The 14315-nt window shown below is 38.5% G+C and overlaps 1 protein-coding gene across 3 annotated transcripts in view; it reads right to left on the bottom strand.

Moving 5' to 3' along the window:
- AFAP1 (actin filament associated protein 1) overlaps window positions 1-14315 on the bottom strand; it is a 129659-nt gene that overhangs the window by 47996 nt on the left and 67348 nt on the right. For all 3 annotated transcript variants that reach the window (XM_050895449.1, XM_050895447.1, XM_050895448.1), the window contains exons 4-5: window positions 7156-7264; window positions 1306-1517 (exon numbers count right to left, since the gene is read on the bottom strand). In XM_050895449.1, the coding sequence (XP_050751406.1) occupies window positions 1306-1517; window positions 7156-7264 (321 nt within the window). The remainder of the gene's footprint in view (window positions 1-1305; window positions 1518-7155; window positions 7265-14315) is intronic.

Below are 14315 nucleotides of genomic sequence, written 5' to 3'. Positions count from 1 at the left end.
AATAATGTATTTCTACACAAAACAACAAACATAATTGTAGAAGAAATAGTGTGTGACTTCAGAGAAAAATCTGTTTCTTTCCCTCTTTCTTTCTTTTCTTCAAGCTGTTATCAGATGGTCCTGAAATCTCATATGATACTGACATACGGTGATAAAAATGTGGACTAAGGATAATGGCATTATAACAATATAATAAAAACTGAATCAGAATCAACATTCTTTTCAACATTTGAATAGAGGAGGATACAAAAATTAAACCCTCAGTAACCACTGAAAACTAGCCAACTCATTCCAACTCTATTTTCAGAACCCTCTTACCTCTATTTCATATACCTCTATTTCATATTCTGTTAATTCCTATACCGCCATAAGCACAAATGTACTTGGAAAGTGAACACACCTAAGCTACATTGTACCAGGTAGAATAATGAGGTTCTACAGAAAATGTTCTAGCACCTGTTAATCAGCTTTTAACATTTGGGATATTGCAGTAATTATTAGTTACATAATTAGTTACAACTGTTGGAAGCACCAGATAGGAAGGCAGGGAGTGCCTAAGACCCCAACTTATTTATTACTGTAAGCATTAGTTCGCTTATAATGACACAGAAGTAAGTGTTTCCCTCAATTAGGCTCTCTTTTCAGAAAATAAAAAGACATCTATGAGCAGATAATTTACTAACTTACAGAATCTTTTACTGGTGCCTCCAATCAGAAAGAAACATAACAGATTTGCTTAAGGAACAAATACATCCACTTGTTTCTTTCCTTTCTATAATGCAGCTGTGCATCATGTGAGTACTGCATCTGTAATTACCACAGAACAGATGGCAAAGGTTTAGTTTAAAGTGTATACATTACCACGGCATATGCTGCCAAGTGAATTCTCAGTCTAACAAGGGACTTTTCTCTCCAGTGGTCTGATCCAACAGTTCATACACAAAGCTCCCTGTGAGATTTTTTTGTCCGCAGGGAATGAAAGATTGGATTTACAGTTTCAGCAATTTTTTTTCCAAATGAAATATGTTAGAAGATAATAGGCCAGACTTTCTTTCCAATATCAGGGAACTGCCTGGGTTTAAGTTTAAGTGCAATAAAAATCAAAGTTCTAAGTGGCTAAATGACACAGTTATAATTTCAGTGCTTCTCTGCTTCTTGGGTAAATCACGACCGAACTCTTTGGTAAGGTTACTGTAGACTTTGCCACTGTTTGCAGAACATATTCCAAAAACCAGATTCCTGTAAAAATAAATACATCATCTAAAAGGTACAAAGAAAATATAGCTAGATAAAAATAAAAATTACCAGTAGTTTGTTTTCTTTGATAACACACAGTAGTTTGGTCCATTGCCCAAATCGTTTCTTTCTAAGGAGGAAGGCACAGATTTTGGCATCCTTCACCAGATCCATAGAGGCCTCCTCAGAAGGCCACTGATGTCTCATTTTCTTCCCCTTTCCATCCTCCTCCTCTTCATCGTAGGATTCGTAAGAGCTGCTCATAGCATCTGAGTCATAATCTTTAAGAAAAGCATAAAAGTGTCAAGTTAAAACATTTAGCCATGAAGCATACTGAAATAACAGAAAATCTCAACAGGGTTCATTTTAAGTTAAGGCTTTTGAAAGTCAGCCATGAACAAATTACTGTTTCAGTGCTTAGTAGTATCAATACATTAAGTTAATTGAGTAAGAGATGCTGTTCCATTATGAAACTTTATAGAAGACCCATACTGACACCTTGGGAATTTTAACTGAAAGAATAAGCTGGGAATACATAGCTAGAATTTTAGGTAGTGTTTTATTATCTTCAAAATATTATTTGGCAGATACCTTCCTCTTTTGTAATTCTTTTACAGAGAAACGTCTTCATCTTGCCCTATTGCACAATGCAAAATGTAGGCACAGAAATGTCAATATTAGCACAGCATATCAAGAAACAAACACTGAATATGACAAAGGTCGCAAGAGTACTTTATAAGGCACTATCTACCTATCACAACATTTCATATAATTCTCAAATACAGCACCTGCACCGATACAATTAATGTTGAATAGACAATTCAACGTTCCTTGAACTATAGATTCTGCTGGAGTTAAAGTTTTTCTGCAAAAAAAGTTTTGTTATGTGCTTTTAGCCTAACCAGCTTAATCCTGCTCCAAGTTTGGTGATGGAATGGCATGATTCCTTTTTAATTAAACAATCTTTATTCAGGCCTTTAATTTTCAACAATGCAGTCAGCTCTAGCAGTCCCCTCAACCACAAAACTAATTTGCCATTATCACAAAACCCCCTCTTCCACCATCCATACTTATTTATTTGTTTGTGGGGGTATATATATATATAAAGCCTTTCGGATAATAACACCTGAAGGCATGCCTGTTATCCACTGGCACATGCTCCCGTGAAGGAGAATTGAATGGAATATTTTTAACAGCTGAAATTTCATCTAAACATTTCAAGTAGACTTTGATATATTTTTAGGCCAGAAGGCGGAAGAAAATCTCTCATTTGCTTTAGCTAGGTATTTAAGACACAGTTGGTATGTAGGGAAGAGACCTGGGACAATTGGGAAGAGGACGAGAGTGGATTGCTGGAAAGCTCATTCTACATCAGTTCCTCCCTATGTGCACAGTCAGAACGGGATATACCCAGACCTCACAACTCTGAATCAAGACTAGATATTCTGATCCAATTTGTGTTTTCACAAAAGTGTACAAAACAGTGTATCTTCATTCCAAAGTGAAATGAAGATAAAATTTGAAGCTCTGGAAACTTTTTTTTTTTTTCCCCAATTGAATTGCTGTCTTCTGGTCAATTCTGCTATGGTGTGTTTGGTTTGGAGCAGCTCCATGTGGGCAAGTGGTAAAAGCCTCAGATGATTATCAATGGGAAAACACTACAGTTTTTCACTTGCTTTACAAAAATCAAGAGAAAGATGGAAAAATTTAGGGTAGATGTTTAAACTGACAGATTTGGAAACACTTATTCCAGAGTATTTATTTTTGCGTATTTGTTTAAAAGAATGTGTAAGATCTGGTAGAACTTGCTGCTTCATCCATCTCCTCCTCCTTCCTCCCTATGAAGCAGGAAAAAAGCCTAAACAAAAACACACCAAAACCAGAACCAAAACAAAACATTCCCCCCTCGACCTCCTTTTGGAGTGGCTATCCACAAACTTTCACACAGAAACATCAGGAAATGCTTGAGAGATCATCGACCAGTCTCAAACACACAGTAGCATGCCAGCCTGTTTGAAGCAGAGGCAGAATGATTCATGTGGTGTTTCCAAATATGAAGATGCAAGGTCTAGTCATTAAATCAGCATCTTCAGGAAGGCCTTCTCCCAAAGGCCCGGGCTAAGGGACAAGCTGCCATAACCTAAAGTTGCTGTCTCTCTGGGAACTTCATCTTTAACTCCTGCCTTTCCCTTTTCAAAGAAGTAATACTTAGGTGCCCATAATCTCCTCATCCCTTCTTCAAATTTAGTAGTGATCTTTGTTGCAGCTATGCCTCTGTCACAATGTTCACCTTGATGTTTGCTCCCTTTCCACAATACTCTTTTACCTCATTTCTGATTTTGTTCTAGTTTTGGCAATAATATTATTCTGAAACTTAATTTTTTTTGAGGTAAGAAGCAGAAGTAAGAAGTCACTACTCATACATTGAGATATGGAAATACTATTGTGGTAGCATTTTTCTGTTTAATTACTAACAAGAGTTTTCCTCCAAAATTAAGAAACCACCTTTTCATTGTAAGAGTGTCTGGGGGTTAATTTTCATCAGATCAGCTTGAAACATGACTGTACAGGAAGGACACTCCTCAAATATAGTCTTCCCAAGAGAGTGGAGGTGGGTCATTTTTCTACTCTCTGAGTACACACTGAAGAAGGGATGTTTGCATGACAGAGTCAAAGACTTTTCTATCAGAGGATGGTCTATCAAATATGCCTTCCCCATCTGCATTTTTTAGTGCATCAATCAAAAGGATGCAAAAACTGAATCTGTTTTAACACATTGTTTTCCCTTCCTCTTTAGGACATGATTTGACTTTTTCATATTGCAGAAAAGAAGGTTTCACCTTGGATAAAATTATTGGCCATCTCTTTGCCATATATCAAAAAGTTGTTTTTCTTCTTACCATAAATCCCATACAGCAATCTCGCCTTCTTTTCAGCAAAGTTACTGGGTTAAATCATTGCTTTTTCCTCACAACATTGAATCTTACGATTTTTTTTCTTACAGCAAGTTTTACCAGTTTCTAAAAAATTAATTGTAGGAAGTGTTAATTGAGACTTCAAAGTAGAGATCGAAATTCTGCATGTTAAATATCCTACAGGTACTTTCTATGTGGCTCACAAGCAGTCCAAGTGCAGACTTCATGTTAGCCGTAAGCTGTATAATCAGCGGAGGGACTCTGCTGGCACAGCAGTTGCAGGTTCATCCAAATCTCTGTTTATAGGAGGATGAAAGCCAACAGGAGCTTCTGAGGCTCCCACCATCACACAGTCCAATGGGATCTCTGGGGACCTGTTGCCATATCCTGCCCATTAACTACTCCTCATGTTTCTCTTCTCCTTGGTTTGTGGGACTCTTGGCCAGAAGAAGAATTTGCTGTGTGTCTCACACCAGGAAGGATGACCACCTTGGAGTACTCGTATCATCCAGGCTGAAACTTAGCTGCTCTTTGCCACATCCCGCTTCTATTCTTTGTTTCTCCAAACTGCTGTGTCACACCCAAAACAAGGCTTTCAGGCTCTGAGACAAAAACTAGCATGTGTAGAAAAAGTGAGAAATGTATCTCCAAAATAAAGTGGGTTTATTAAGTCTACTAAAGCCTCAGAGACTTAGGATGCACTGATACAACATGTTCCAATGCCGCTAATCTACCTTTTTTTGCATCTTCTGCATTTTCTGATTATTCTAGCTTCTTTTGACATTGGCTTTTCACCCTTATCTTCACCAAAGTTTTCCACTGTTAAGGGGTAAAAATCACAGCGGACTTTCACATTATTTGTAACAGTGTATTCCAAAGATTGTTCTGTAATAATTTAGGCATATTGTACAGATCAGTAGCTTTTAATAAAGAGAAAGAGAGTTATCAGACAAGGCATATACAGTCTTGTTCTCATCTACATGCAAGTGTTTGTTTACAAACAGATTACAGGGACTTGGGGAAATTACAGATATTTCATTTTCATGACATATATTCTGCAATTTTCTTCAGTTCCTCTTTGCCTTTACAGGTAGGACACATGGTATGTAAGCCTCCTTGATATTAATGACATTACAAAAATATTCCATAGGAATATTTACTTAAGATAATGATATCTATCCCAACAGTTGTTTAACAGTTTATTCTTGCACTTCTTATACTTTTGGCACTTCTTTGTTATGGTCTTCTCCATCTCAAACAGTCTGAACAGTTAAGGTTACGTCTTTGGTTAATACACTGCTTTGGTGGCTTATTTTAATCACCACACAACTGGATTTAGTGGAAGTTTTGCTTGAGTGGAGATATATTACTAATGACATAGTGAGTTTAAAAGCAACTTTATTACCAATGAAGAGCAGAATACTTTTAACACAAATTAAAAGAGATGATAAGGTGTTCAGGACATAAGAAAATAGAGCAAAATCACAGCAAGTGAGATGATAAGTTACACTAACAGAGCTTTAAATGTCTGGATATATATACTTAAATTATGGAATTATTAATGAACTTTTAAGGCTGATATCGTAAATATTTTTATGGATTTGGATGGTTAAGTACAGTAAGAAATCAGTTTCATATTTTGTCTTCTTTTTCCCTAGGTGACCCTTTAGCAGTGCTATTAATATTTGTACTATTAATATTTTTCTGCCTGAGCATGGCTCTTGTTTAATGACAAAACACAAAGCAGCAGTTCACCGGGTTACAGGGTGTAGCAGGACCACCCTGCAGCATTTCAAGGGAGGAAATGAAGAGAGGAGTGATTCTGCTGCTCTGCTAAGACTGTTCCTTCATTTGCTTCACAGTACACGAAACTCTTTCTTACCTTGCATTTCTTAGGTAAATTAAGAGCTGCCAGATAACCTCAGTTTGTGCACTGTACAAATGAATAATTAATGTTCTAAGGTGACTCCTATGCATGTTTTAAGAACAGAGATATCATTTTATTCATTTGTTCTGGTTCAACTAATAAAAACGGCTATAAAATGGTGGATGATATGCCTTTAATCTTTGGGCCATAGAAAATAATGATTAGTGATAAATCAGCCATACACAAGTAAAAAACTACCCCAGCCAATAAAAAAAGCAGCAAAAAGGAAACTCTTTGCAATTTTTTGGTACATAATGTCCTGTTGACTGACCCTGTGTAAATGCTCACAGCAGTCATTTCAGCGTTTCATCAGCATGCTCTCAGCATAGCTCCACTTAAGTGCATAGGTTTTTGGATAAGTATTTGGACGTGAGAAAGAGCGTTTGTGTGTTGCAGAAGGATGTTCTGGTGGTCAGTTAGGAGGCAACCCTCTGCCTTTTGCACTAAACAAGTAGTCACAAAAATACTCTTATGTGCATCAAACATGACTTGTGGGAGCCAGTATGACTGATTTATCCCTTTCCACAAGGTGTCATCAGAAATGCTGCAAATCACATCTTTTTAATAATTCCTTTTTTCTTTTTATTTGTCTACTTTAGCAAGTAATTCAGTGCAATAGAGGCATACCAGTAGATCTGCAGATCAGCACCAGTTTCTGAGACCTCTGCACTTACAGTATGGCCAGTTTAGAGAGGCTTACTCTGGATGATACTTAACTCTGGACTCCTGGTCCAATGCCCCCACCACGGTCATGGTTCAAAGCCGTCCAAAAGACCAGTGGCTGATTTGGACACTCTGTCTCCAATAGCAGCTGAAACATGTTTATGTGCGCCTAACTTGAGCTCCAGGTTTAGTTTCCTCTAAAAGGAGCCTGGTTTGTGCGCACCAAAACAGTTCTGCAAACCAAACCAATGCATGGCCAGTGAGGATATCCAGAACCAGCCTCAAATGGTCAAAGCCACGCTTACGACACATCACCACAGCACTAACAGAGATGTAGCTGTCAAATGCTAAAAAAGTTGAAGGACACTGGAATTACCAACTGCTCAGAAACTGATCTGGAAATATATTACTCACTGGAAGTGATGTACTCAGGAGCCTTCCCAGGACTAAGTGGCACTGCCTCTTCGTAATAGCCTTCAGGAAGGGAAGATGTTGGTAATGGTGGAGGCCCATTGTCTGGTGGCTAAATGAAGAAAAAAAGAAAAAATTATTACAGACCAACAAAGTGTTAAATTAAACATGGTCAGAACATCTGCTCATGATCAGTGCTAATGTTACCAGCCTTATAAACCCAATGGCTGCTCTTGTGACTATTTCTTATGTTAACTATCTCTAAAGGCAAGGCTCTCGAGGGGTGAATTAGATGTTGTCCTTTGAATAAGGCGTGTTCTGCAGGTTAGCATCTTGTAGAAGGGAAACAAGCCTAAATCTCAAGTTCATCATATGTTGTTATAATTAAACAATAATAAGTAGAGGTTGAGATTTGAAGCAATAAGGTCACTTAATTATGCTTCATAACATAATGATACATTTGTAAATGTATCATTATTGTCAAGACCTTTACCTCCACTCATGATAAGGAAGCAGAACTTTCTTGCATGTCCGCCAACTGAGTCCTTTGGGGATATAAACACAGTAGGATCCTACTTGCCATTGTTAAGGATGGCAAAATCAAGATAACAGCTACATTAAAAGAAGTTCTCTCTACAACAGCATTAAGTGGTAAAAATTTTGAAAAGGTAGAGTTCTCTATTTAAGAACTAGAAATCTAAAGGTTCTCTGTAGAGATTTCTGTGCATAGACCATTTTACAGTGTTAAGGCTTATTTATTTGTATTTTACACCTAAAATAATTCATATTACAGCAGTAAACAACAGTTTGGTGGGACAGTTTAGAAAAGTTAAATAGACTGGGCTGGCAGAGTTCAAGGACAGATAATTTAGACCATATTTTCACAATGCATTTTGTTTTTCAATGGCAACTCAATTCTTAATATAGACATTAATTTTTAAAATGCTATTTCTATATAGTGAAAACTAAGCTACAACAAATGAAAAGTTTGGAGCATCAACAAACTATTATATGATAAAATAAATATTTCAAATACCAGGTCAAATTCTAAAATGCTTCTTTTCTAAATATAAACCTGTTTTAAATTTAAAACTGACCAACTGCTGGTATGTTGATATAGTAACAAAGTAAATTTAGGACTCTGTGACTTCTTCCATATGACTTTACTGCTCTATTTCCTTAACAAGTACCAAAACAACTGTATTTTATAGAACTCGTTCATACTTGCCACAGGTTTTTAGTTTCATATTTTCATAGTTGAGAAAATACTGAAGTCTTTTTCCAACACCAGTGGTTTATTGTATGATTACAAAAATACAACTTGTAAGCAGAGTCTCATTTCTGCAGTAACATTTTTTCAATACATCTTTCTCTTTTTTCATGTAATGAAAGAGATGTAATGGTGTTTGTCTGCATTGGACTGATCCAGTCTAAACTTGGGGAACAAACAGAGATACTGAAGTAAGAAACTAGCCAGGGTGGGCTTTGCTCATGGTCAGATATACAGACTCTTCTGGACTGCAACTCAGCTGGGCTGAACAGTCTAGCAGAGGCATAGAGCCTTCTTCCACATAATATAGATGAAGCCACAGTGACTATACTCCTCTTTTGCTATAGACCTAAAGTTACCTGAGGATCCTGAGCTTTAATAACACGTGGCATTAGCTGTAATGAAATTACTTCTGTGGGCACTTTCAGGGCTGGATTCATCTTTGCATATTTCAAAGCTAGACATCTCCAAATCTCATTACTGATTACACACCTACGCCAGACACCTAATTCTTAACAACATCAGCAAGACAAGTCCCATCCTTAGTGTGCTCTGTAGTTAAATTAATATCAAGCAGGTTATTCCACCTTGCAAGTAAGTGCTTGTGTATTCCCAATGTGCAGGAAGGCAAGGAGCTAGTGACTAAACCTGCCCTTCAGCTCATCCAGCACTGACTTCCCTTTGTGCACCAAGTAAAATCAGAAACTTCCTCATGAACAATGAACTGATTCGTGACTGAACACAGAAATCCTTGGTCAGGTTGAGATTTACACTAATATTCTATATCAAATGCCATAGCCAACTTCATATGTCACACTCAATTACAGATAAGAGATGGCAATTACTGTTATCTACAATGTGAACCAAATAAGTTTTCCTCACAGACCAGTTTTGCTAGAGAAATTATCTGTCAAAGAAGCAAAATAATGCAAAAATATGACTTTTAGCATAGTGTTCCTGTAACTCTGCTGAAAAAAACCCAAATTGCAAATCCGCACATCATCACAAAATAAATGAGACTTCAAGGTTAGCTGCTGCTGCGCAACAGGCGTAAGGGACATTAAAAAATATTACATGTTCATTGTTAATACAGGAAAATTGACAGCAATTATGAATTTTGCCCTACACACCTGCACACATCAGCTCTGTGTGGCCTGAACTGCTAGACACAATAGGGGGAACTGCCTCCCAAGAGTTTGTATTTTCTCCCTTCGCGCAGGTGGGCAGAGCCTTGCTCCAGTGAGTGGGGGACAAGGTTTGTTCCCGGGGCAGTGTAGGTTCATGCCACCCCTTTCATTAGACAGATATATTAATATCTTGGTCTAGCCTTAAACTATTTTTCCCGTCAGGTGTATATACAATATACGAAATTCCTATCATTATTAAACCTAATTCACCCAGGAAATACCCATCCTGAGAGTTATTCCAATTTTGACTTGACACAGCACCGAGGTTTCAAAGCTATCTTTTATCCAGAAACAAATAAGAGGTTCCAATAAAGATCGGGGGGGTGGGGGAGGGAAAAATCCTTGTTTTTAGACAAAATGTTATTCAGAAAGAAAGAAAAAAGGAAATGAAACACAAATGGTGCTTGTCTGAATTCGACCCTGCTGGAGCACCAGTTACTTCATACAGCTGGGGCAGGCTGGGCTGTGCAGCCAACGTCAACACAGATGGAATCCATTGCTGAATTAACTGGGCCCTCCTCTCCAAAATGCATTTTGCAGTGCTTGCCATAACAAAGTTGAAAACAATTATGAAAAAGATTTAAAAAAAAAAAAAAATTATTAGGAGAAACAGAAACATCCAACATCAAATACTTTCTGATTAAAGCAAGGCTGCTTTAATATTGAAAGAAAATCCAACTGATTAAATACAAAATAAAAATACCTCACTCAAATCTGTACCATAAACAACTACATCTTTTGGGAGCTATGGAATATATGAGAGTTTGAGCATCACGAAATGTAAAAAGTACATCTGAGCATTCTGGTATTACTTACTAATATTTACAGTACTTTAATTTTTTTACTATTGCTAGTTACATTGTTTAATTCTTTCAACTTGGCAATTTTTAGTGGAAAAATTTTGATGAAGTTATGAATTATGAACTGAAGTAATTCTTGATTCAATAACATTTCATTAGTTTACCTGAAAAATAAAAAGGCCATAAAACCCACAAAACTATTTACATATTCTATACAAGGATTAAATCTCAAAAAACCCTAGACCATGTGTAGTTTGAGTGGTATCAGGAGGAAAGACCTGGCAACCTGCAAAGAAGGCATTAGCACGTATTTCTACTTTTATTTTTTTTATGACAGGCGACAGGGAGGAAAACTAGCGAATGCTGCCTTTCAAGACAAATAACCTTGCTCAACCACAGGAATAAGAACTGAGTTAGAAAAAAAATTACCATTATTTTTATCTCATTGGAGGAAAAAGGACAAAGATGAGTGAGATATTGTTTCCCAGAATAATACCAGTAATACTGAGACAATACTGATGAAGGTGTTTGTCAGGTGCTGGGTCTGAGACCAAATGAGAGATGCTTTATTTGAAACCAAGAAGCGGACAGGGTGATAATCACACTACGGAGTCAAGATCTCTGAAGACATTGAAAACTGGATTGTGCACGGGATGCCCAACTCCAGTTTACAGAAAGGATTGTTGAGAGAAAGAAACAAATATCTCCAAATAATAAGCAATATTTACCTGGATAGTAAAACTCATTATTCTACTAGACATTATGAAACAGACTTGGTGGAAATATTAATTTTATGGCATATTATGGTCTTCCCCTCCACCTGCCTCTGTGTTCCACAGACCACAAATAAACTCCTTCTTTCTTTATCCTAGGAGACAAATTACTTTATTTCCCCCTTCTGTCCAAGGGTACCTAGCAAAATAGACAGCGACTTTTTTTTTAGGGATAGTCTAGCTGATATCTGCTGAGGCTATGGAAGTATATAGTGTAGAAAGCAGTATGAAAGACAGAGGAAAATAAATGTCATCATATAGAGGCCTGAGGATGTAAAATCACTTTACAATCCAGTGAAGACTTACACTCTGTAGGAAATAGAAAGAAACACCTCCCTTTATGCAATGATTTAGGACGTGGAGATTTCCGGTGCAAAGCAGTGACTTTAGCAGAGACTGTCAGTACACTCGTGCTGCAGGCGAAGGCTGCCAGCAATTCAAGGGCCATGCTCGCATGTGTGTTATTAGATCAACCACCAATTCGGATCCAGCCAGACTGTGGAGCCAGCTGCTACGTAACCCCTCAACACTGAAAGCAGCAACATGAGACTGGAAAACTGGTCAAACACTGGCGATGCATAATAAAGCTATTCAGAAGCCAGCAGGCAAATGTGGGCTGTCAAGAAGAAACCTTGACACATGCACATGCCATTTGCTTTGGAGCAAGCTTAGACCTGACCTCTGTACAACCCCACCGCATCCTCAGCCTGGAGGGGGAAGAGTGCTCACACATTTATGATCCCTCTCCCCCCGTGTAAAAAAAACAGATGTCCAGAAAGCAGGATGAATCAACAAACTGAGTATCAATACAATTGGCAAAATTACTGACCGCACATTTCAGCCAGGCTTCATCGTACCACTGTACAGGCTGGAAATTGGGCATTAGTACTTGCCATGCACTTGCTATGAAAGTCTTTAGATAAACTCAAAATCGCTAAGGCACTAAAAAGAAATCACCGTTTGGTGATTTATTGCTAGCAGTTGAGGACCTGGATGGACCTTGGATTTATTCAGGACAAAAGTGCTGACTATATGGGATGTTAAGACCACATCGAGCTGTGCAGGAGCGAAATATTAGCCTGAACATAGACAAGCAGAAGCTGAGAAGAATTCTTCATTTGACCTCAGCTCCATATTCTAAGGTTATTAATTTCTCAGCTTGTCAGCTGGACCCTACAAAACTGGGAGCCAAATAATGTGAAAGAAGTCCAACAACTTCTCTTTTCAGCTTCTGAGCACATCTGACAAAAGACAGCAAACCAGCCAGCCAGACCCCAAACTCAGCTTTTTGGAACAGAGTAACCCTGTCGGTCCCACCACAAGGTGGGTAACAAACACAGCTGCATGACAGGCTCTAGGTATAGTCCCGCCCAACCACCGCTGAGTGCACCCACACAATTACAGCACACGCATCTGGGACACCGGTGCTACCAGGGAAAAACCAGAAGGAATTGCCCAAGAAATCAACAGCCAGAGTCAGACATGATGGGAGGCCCAGCAACCCCCAGCAATCCTACAAAGAGCTGAACTGGTAACCCACCAGCTCCTACTGCAGTGCTGAACAGATGAGGGCAAGGAGGAAACACTAGTCGAAGTGATTACCAGGTGGAGGATGAATATAAGGGCAAAGTAAGCTTTCCCTTAGGGTGATCCTGAACAGTGACTTGAGCAGGTTTAAGACTAAGAACAAAAGAAGGTACACATTTTGCACGCTGTCCTCCAGGGAGTGGCGGTACATCTGACACAGCCTAAGAGTGTGTCTGCTGACTCAGGGGTGAATGCCTAATTAAAGGTATCTCTGGAAAAGTTCTTGGTATGTAGAGTATAGTGACTACAAACAGATCCCAGCCTCACAAAGCACAGCCTGATGATGGGAAAGGGATCTAAACAGACTTGCTCGCATTTAAAGAATGAATCAGGGCATACTATGGCTCCATAGTTTGCTCTGAAGATTGTCTGGAGAGCATTTACACAGGAACCTCACCAGGAACTGAGTTACCATTTCACAAAGTACAACACATCTGACTTCTGCTTAGATAACCCGATAACCCCTTTACCTAAGCAACAGGAAGGTAAAGATGGCAATGACGAGGACCAAATGGAAACAGTAAGAAACCAACACAGTATATCGACTGAGCAGAGAACCCAGTTGGTTCTTGCATCTCTCTGATGGCAACGTCAGCCTGCGGCAGAACCCAGGCATAAGCTTCAGTCTCAGTTCTTGCCATTGTATTTAATTAACATTTGAGATACTAAATAAAACTGAAAAGACTGGAGCACAGAATGCACCACTGAAAGGACAGACAGTTGGAAGGAGTTACAGCCAAACTCTATGGAAGACAGGAGAGGAAATAAACTCCAGATTCCATGGAAGTAACAGAAGATCTAACGAAGTAATTCAAAAGTGAAAAAGAATGAGCCAGAAACAAAAGCAGAATATTTCTGTATCATTCAGATTTTATAATAAAAGATTATTACACAGCCAGTTGGAAGCATCATTCAGACAAAACAGTAGAGTTGACTCATATCAAGCAAAGGGTCTGAGTGTACCAAGAAAGGAAATGGGCTTTAATTAATGTTAGGGAACACTTTCATGCATATTACATGAGAAAGATGAATCTGAATTTTAAGCAGCATGGGGCCCTCAGTCAGAGGTGGTTATTGTAACTGTGCTCAAAGAAGTGTCTGTATTCCCCAGCAAAGACAAAATCACCTTCCTCTTCCAGGAGTTAATAAGCTTATCCAGGTACACGACGTGACATTGAGGACAAGACAAGGCAGTACAGTGAGAAAAGTGTGGGCAACACCATTTCCACCGGAACAATATTCTCTAAGGGCCTGAGCACTGCGTCAAACAAAAACAAGAGAAGACTTGGTACTTACTGGCCTAATTCCTTTCCCACATGTTTGTGCACAGAACATTAATGAGCATGGTTAGGAAAGCAAATAGGCTGGTCCCTAACTATCAGCACAGGGAGGGTGTTTTATGGACAGATATAGCATAGAAACAAGAAATGAAAAACCTGAGGCCAGAAGTGTGAGCATGTTATGAAAAGTGGTGGGACAATATCCTATCAAATCTGTGGCATTAGTAATTTAATGGCTTTCTTATATGAAGGTCAAAGATCATCAG

The sequence above is a fragment of the Gymnogyps californianus genome, chromosome 4 (genome assembly GCF_018139145.2).
Source record: "Gymnogyps californianus isolate 813 chromosome 4, ASM1813914v2, whole genome shotgun sequence".
Lineage (NCBI taxonomy): Eukaryota > Metazoa > Chordata > Aves > Accipitriformes > Cathartidae > Gymnogyps > Gymnogyps californianus.
The sequence above is the reverse complement of the archived record's forward strand: the minus strand, read 5'-3'. Positions and strand labels throughout refer to the sequence as shown.